This window comes from Pygoscelis adeliae, unplaced genomic scaffold (assembly GCF_000699105.1).
Source record: "Pygoscelis adeliae isolate BGI_AS28 unplaced genomic scaffold, ASM69910v1 Scaffold141, whole genome shotgun sequence".
Classification (NCBI taxonomy): domain Eukaryota; kingdom Metazoa; phylum Chordata; class Aves; order Sphenisciformes; family Spheniscidae; genus Pygoscelis; species Pygoscelis adeliae.
Window position 1 is genome coordinate 3,025,445 of NW_008824231.1, and position 7,626 is coordinate 3,033,070.

At 37.7% G+C, this 7,626-nt stretch overlaps 1 protein-coding gene across 1 annotated transcript in view; it reads right to left on the minus strand.

Moving 5' to 3' along the window:
- CWC15 (CWC15 spliceosome-associated protein) overlaps nucleotides 1–7,626 on the minus strand; it is a 17,602-nt gene that overhangs the window by 1,166 nt on the left and 8,810 nt on the right. The window contains exon 6 of the mRNA XM_009334853.1: nucleotides 1–32. This exon is cut by the window's left edge and continues 81 nt beyond it. Coding sequence (XP_009333128.1) covers nucleotides 1–32 — 32 coding nt within the window. The remainder of the gene's footprint in view (nucleotides 33–7,626) is intronic.

Here is a 7,626-nt window from a genome sequence, read left to right on the forward strand (position 1 = left end):
ATTCTTTCTTTTTCAGCCTTTTGCTCTTGTTCCTGAGAACCAGAAATGGATACATTACTTTTCTGGGCCATTTTTCTCATCTAGTTGGTAGAGATAAACATTATTAGCTGCAAACACCCACACAGATAGAGCTTTAATTCCTAGCTCAGACTTTTCAGAGCGTTTGACACACGTATGAGTAGAATAAGGATAGAAGCAGAGATACTCTAAAGAGCTTAACATTGCTAATAAACTGTCAATCTAGCAACACTCAGATCTGCTCTACTTACCTCCGATAGTCCACCAAATATTCAGTTAGATTCTAGCTTTACCATTTACATATTTATTATATTTAAAACTGTATACAGATTAAAAGATTTTTTTTATCCTCAGGAGGAAAGAGAATACATTATATAATACTCATTAGGTGGAAGAAACCTTACAGTATGTTGAAACTTCTCTATCATCTTCAGCAATCCGCTTGGGTTTTACAACTACAACTTCCCTAGGGACCAGTTAAAAAGAATACTGAGAAATTTAAGATGAAACTGAGCAGTGGATGTCATCAGACTATTTAAGAGTTCCAATATTAAGGATCAGAAAAATTTTCTTCTCCTTGTACTGTCAAAAGCATGTAACTCAAGCCTAAGCTAAGCACTGCACTACAGGCAACACAAAGTAGATTTCACTGCCCACGCTTCCAAGCTGTATTAATATATTTAGTGACTTAAATGTTCAGACTTCAAAATGAATACGTAATATTCATTTTACATCAACATATTTTCCACAACCTTTCAAATGTATTACAAGGACTACTCTTTGATGAAAGTACCAGAAGGAAAAAAAAAACAAACCCAATTCTTTAATTTGGATGACTAACTAGGTCTCCCGCTCCCTGTATGCTGAAGTATAGTCTGAAGACATTCTACTTAAAAAATGCACTGAAGTCTCATTAGCACTGCAGGAGACTCAAACCATGGCTTTTAAAAATGACACAAACTAAAGACAAGGAGATCACAAGGTTGGTGGGGTTTTTTTTCCAAACTGCAGAAAATTCATGGCTGAGGGCTGCTATGGGATCCCAAAAGAGGAAATGTTTTTCTTGATGATGGCCTTTACAAGGTTTAAGTGCTAAACTTGAACACTGATGCTAGCCAGAGTTCTCTAGCTTCAAACATTTAATCAATACTAAGTGATATATTACTAAAACTGTCTACAATTTACAATGTTTTTCAATTGGACTGATCAGGTATGTGGAATATTCCTATAAAACACCCCAACCCTCTTAAGAACAATACCAACTTAACATACATACAAATACCAGATGATGCAGGATCACTGGTGAAGATTTTACCTTTCAAAATCTACTCAGGTTTTAGTTATGAGAAAACACCTACCATTACACTGCTTCTCACAAATAAAATTTAGAACCAGCCGCAATTAATTGCCAGTGGGATGGGAAAAGCTCCCCAAAAGGGCATATTGCTTAAAAGCATAGCACAGCCCTGTAACGCCCTTATTAGAACATGCGTGCAGGCAAAACTTGCCCTTGCTGCTGTATCCATGGAGCTTTCAAAAACCACAGCAGTTCAAAGCCATTAACACAAATAAACTAAAGTTTTGCATTTTCAAACATAGCTCTAAATCCAACATTTGCATTCCAACTTCAGTTGTTTTTACCATGCCAGTAAATACGGAAACACAGAGAGCAAAAATATTTGTTATGGAACAGCAATTTCCCCATATTAGAAATACAAATTCCAATTATACATTTCTTTCCTCTGTGGATTACAGACAAGAATTGTATGTAGCTTCTTTTGCACAGCATGCCAACCTTTGATTTACCATCTTCCTTCCCCATAACATGGAGGAGCCAACAGCAGTGAAAATCTGATTTACTGCAGTCTGCATTGTGTTCCCACCAGAAGTCAAGCAGCTCTCAGACTACCGTACAGCACATGCATGCAAAGCCCTAATTTGAAACCAAGCAAAATCTAAGATACTGGTACAAGCAAAAAAAAAAAAATCAGTATTGATTTTCAGGTACCTCCCGAGAGGTGACCAGATTCTGTTTAAGCCTGTTAGGCAAATTTACAACAGGCATGTGAAGTGTTCTCTGTGTTGTCCAAAATGAGGTGGGCTCTGCCTCATCAAATTTAATCTCTGACGCTCCATTAAAAGTGAGACTTTGAAAAAACAAGAGGTCTGGGATAAACCTTAAAAGCAAATAAGAATGCTACAAACCAAAAATTCATACTGGACTACATTCAAGAGAAGGTAGCACTAATAAAAGCATTGTAAGAAATTAATACTCCCCTGTTGACAAACACTTCTGTAGCGAGAACTTCTTCCAAGTCCTATATACACAGACAGACACAGTGTTTTCCATTTTAGAGCTGAACTCCAGGGAACCCTTCTCAAGGTGGCATGCAGAGCCATGGCACAGTCTCGCCCTCAAATTTCTAAGACGTTAATCTCGGCCGTGATCCAAAGGTACTGAACATGTGCATCATGCACCACTTTATCTGGGGCACACATAAATATCTTATGCTGTTTTTTTTATGATGCATGAAAATGCATCCACACACCACTGACAAATACAGAACTACAATGCACTCCACACACAGTATTTATTCGATGGTCAAAAGTCCACTGGAATCAGTCAGCATCTTTTGGGGGGGGAATTACAGTTGTTCTCCCCTCTCTTCCCCCGTTTCAGATTTAATCTCAACAGCTCCTAAAAAGCATTCTCTATCATGCATGAAGAGAAATGAAAAGCACTGTCATTCGAATCACTAGAAGATAAAGTCAATATTAATAATAACAAATATGCATACAGCAGTAACTACTCCAGTGTTCTTACTACACACAGATGCACATTTAATTTTTCTATAATAAGAATTTAAAAAGGCATGTTAGGCATCATCCTAACTTTTATCTGCTTTACGTAACCCATGTAATACTCTTCAGCCTCAATTAGCCTGACATAGTTCGCTTTCTGATAAAAAAAGCGTTATCAGACTGAAGTGACAAAATGTGGTGATAGGCAAAAAAAAAAAAAAAAAAAAAATCAAAACTGAAATAACACTTTTATTAAGCATTATACTACAAGCAGTAGTATAAGCCTAAGAGCAGGATTTAGCTCCAGATTAAGACACCTACATCTAGGTATCTGCTTGTAGGCATCTGAGCTCACAGCCCAGCAGAGATCTAGAGAATACAATAAGGAGTCAAGATGGCTCTTCTGCTCACACTAAATTACACGGGAGACCAACCATGCTCCGGGCTCTACTGACTGCATCTCCACTGCGCCGCCATGGAAGCTGGTATACATAACTTGCACATTGACTCCAACAACTTGGCATTTCAAGCTCAGTTGAATTCTGTCTAAAACTGCTAATTGCTAGCAAAAAACTACACTGACTCAAGTCAACCACAATTCCAGAGGACTAGAGGGTAGCAAAAATTGCACTATAACCAAAAGAAATGGTAGGGGCAATCTTGGGAATTTCAAATGGTTACATTTTACTTTTGCACCTATTAAATTATTAAAAACAATTATGAACACAATGCTAACAGAAGCTGTCGAACATTCTTTTATCGTGACAACAGTTACAGAAAACATCATGCATCTTATTTTCAAAGCTTGGTTTTCCCTACTGCCCGTCAGGGATGCTGCAGAGCCCCTGGGCACTTGTGCAGCCATTTGCTGTTTCTCAGCTCTGTTCACAAACAGAACTCTGCTGTCTTTTAGACCTGCAGAGGCAGCACAACTAGAAGTAGTCACAACCTGCATAAGCTTATCTTTGTCATTAAAGATCAACAGATTAGAGGCTGAAAGCAAACAGGGAACAGATCTGTTGAGTAAGGCATCGCCAGTTTTAGGCACTTTACAAAGACGACCTGGCGCACATGGTAATTTATTTACAGAATTCAGTCGTTCAAAGCTGTTCTAGGTTGGATGATATTTCAACGTATTTGCTACAAGTTTTAGGAAGCAGGCTAATTCTGAAGATTAGTCTTGAAGATCTTTTGTACTATTTATCTTCACTAAAACCTCCCAAAGAAGGTATTCAAGATGAAAAAAAAAAAAGTAATTTACTAAGTTTTGTATCTTAAAGACATGACATGGAGGAAATACGAGGTGTGACCACTCACAGTGGTGTAAAGTTGACATTTATACTTGAGCTAAGTTGTACATTTTGGCCAGAGCTGCAGAATCCCTCATCTCCAGCCAAATGAGGTTTTCATTATGTTTCAGAATTTTCCACATAAATCTTCCATTGCCCACTCCTCCACTGAAAGCCGGGACGCTCCAGGCGATGGAGCATGGGTTGTATCAAATCAAACAGACCAGACATAACCTTCATAGCTGTCTGAGCTTCACACCTCTGAGGCACGATCAAGCACAGCTGTTCACAAAATAAGCAGCTCGGGTTGCTCCAAAGCCTACATTGTTCTTTTGTGTGGTGGAACAAAGGCTTAATAAGCTAAAACACTATGGATACAACAAACCCGCAACAGAAGAAAAGCCTAAGGGGAGGAAATAATATTTCTCTATTCACTCCTCCTTTTCTAAAATAATGACTCTTTGCCCGCCTTTCTGTTCAGCAAGACAAGGTATACAACTCTTTTCCTAAGCCACTTTAGCAAAAAAACATGCTACTATTCCATCGCTACGGACAGCAGCATTGTGCTTTTCAATGGCAGCGTGTTGCACCAACTATCTGCAGAGGTGAATCAGAAGTCAACCACGTTGTGACCACCGTGTTAGAAGCAGAGGCAACAGAACAGGAATATTATGGTGTGGGGAATAAGGCTGGACTGGCAGAGGGAGTCCCATACCCCGAGGAAGCAGATGGAGATGCTGCCATGTGAATTAGATCTCTAAGCAAACCTCCACTGTACAACTGAACTCACCATGTGGCATCGCAGCTGGGGGGAAAAAAAAAGCAGACAAAACTATATTAACCTTAACTAAACAATTATTCCTTATCTTGCTGTAAGAATAACAGTCCCTTGGCGTATTTGTTTCTGACCGCAAAGGAAAGAAAAACATCATTGTTACCATGGTTATTTTTTTAGTATAGTTCCTACCCTTAGCACAGAGCAAGATCACTTTTACAGAAGGTGCTGAAATTCCTGAAATGACTCCATTGTATTAAAGTAACTTGTCCTGTTCAGTTTTTGAAGATGTTGAATAGCTGAAAGAAAACCTGAAATACCCACATTTCCCCCACATGAGGGGGGAAATCACATAACTTTATTTAAATGCTGATTTTTGAATGACAAACTATGACAGCACTGCCTTTAGCAGCAGGGAACAAAACTTAATAATGCAGAAATCCACCCCAGTTATTTGATCCTATGCAAATTACCAACTCAATGCAATATAGCGATTCAAATTACTGATTGAAACTTCAAAAAATAAGAGCATGGAGTAATCACAACTGCAGTGCCTATATGCAGATTTGTTGTCATTTTACCCACAAGGGAGGGGACATTATTGTTAGTTCTTGGCAAGGGTAAGTATTGCTAGCGCATCTCAAACATTTAATGAGGAAACATACTCTGCTATCTGCTTTTGCCTCTTTATTAAAATTCACTTTTAATCACTGATTTGACATTCTAGTTTTAGTTAGACCCTTAAAATTTAAGTGAAAAGGTTAATATCTATCAAGATTCATTTTCTAATGTTTTATTTGAAACTCTGTGAGATGGCTAAAACACAGGAAAGAGCTAAGATCTATTTTGACCATTGGCAAGGTAATTTATTCAGTTATAGAGAAACACTTGGTGAAATAAAACTGTAAGAAAACAAACAAAAAACTTAAGTCTGTTCTCAGATAAGCGTAAAATGACTGGATGTTAAAATAGCTTTGCTGGAACTGCACATACACATTCAGCTGCTCACTGGTTTGAGGTTTGTTTTTAATAATTTCAATTTACCTTTTAAGGAAGTGCTTGAAAATTGAAAATCAAGGGCATTGTAATGCTGAATTTGGAATATTGAAATGTTTCCATGAAACCTATCCATGGACAGTTCACACAGACAGCAGACGTAGTGTTTGCACAGTTTTAGGCAGACCCAGAATTATTCCACAGAAAGGGCTTTCAAAACTAAAATTTCCTGCTCAGCTTAGTGTCTACTAGAAACAACCTGAGAGATTAAAATTATGAAGGGCATGAGAAAAGTCAGGAGGATTCCCATGCTCAATCAGTTCTTAAAAACATTCATAGTATTTATTTAATGTTTCTACAGAATTCAAGGCAATTTAAGCATTTTGAGAAGTTAACAAGCTTTGACAGCAATTGCTTATTTGGTTGACAAACTATTCGCTTCACAGATTAAAGGGAAATATCAGTATGAAGGAAGTTAGAACCTCTTAATACTAACATTTGTCAAAATCAGATTTAGAGGATTTCTTTGGAAATTAGTATTACCACATAAGGGAAGTTAACAGAGCATGATGATCTGAAAGAAGCAGATTCTCATCTTTCCTTTTTAACTGCTGTCTCATCAGAGATGCATTTCAACTTAAATACTGGACACCAAAGTGATGAGTGAAAACATTTAACAAAAATACAGTTTACTTCATATGAAGTCTCAGAAATAATTGGATTAGCGTTTTAATAAATCAAAATAACTGAAGTGTCAGGAAAAAAAATGTACATATGGCACAAATTTGGGATATATTACTGTATTTTACCCACTTCATCTTGTTAAGACCCTGGTATGTTCCAAGAAAATGCAGAGACTTGTTAATCTGTCTGTGTAACAACAAAGAGATTTGAGAACCGTGTGCAGAAGAGTGAAGAGGCATTCACTCTGCAGTTTCCCTTTGCCTTGCCACTGGTTTACCCGTGCTGTCTACTCCGAACAGCAATGTTTCAGCAGATCCCTGAATGTGGATTAGGACTAATAGCGACTACACAATTAAGACTTTACATGAGATCTTATCCTGAAGTCAGCTGGATGACTAATATAAGGTTACTTACAAAATTAGGTTTAAATTACGGTTTGCAATACATAATAATATGAAATCCCACAAATCTGAAGGGAAAAGGGATTTATACAAAATGGCCACAAAATGCTTTGCCAGTAACGCCTTATTTCAAAGCCATGGAAAACAAGGCATAATCTAAACAGATTGCACCCCTAAAGCCAACATACATAAGTAATCTCTCCTAAGGAGATCCTTACTCCCAAAGACTCTTTCCAAGGCTGCACCCCACCTTGGTTTCTGCTTTTTTCCATCGATGTAGTCTTAGTTTCCTACTCTGAAAAAAACCCAAGAAAATAAAATTCCAAGTACCTGTAGAGCACTCCCTATTAATGAAGATGTCAATTTTTAAGAGAGCCTATCAGCCACCAATCAGTGAAAGGATGAACAGAGTAGGTGGCGAGTGTGCAATAGTGTGCGCTATTGCAAATAAATAACATTTATTTTTAGGAAGAAACAAACGTATTCATTTCAGATAAGCATGCAAGTATTCAGTATGCACGTAGCACTGGACATTATAAACCCTGCTTCTGGGGGAAGAAGAACATCCACGAAGGTAAAAAATAATACCAGTTAAGAGAGCAAAATAAAACAAGTGCTATACTAAATACTTCATAGCTTTTAGCACCCTCTAGTGACAAAG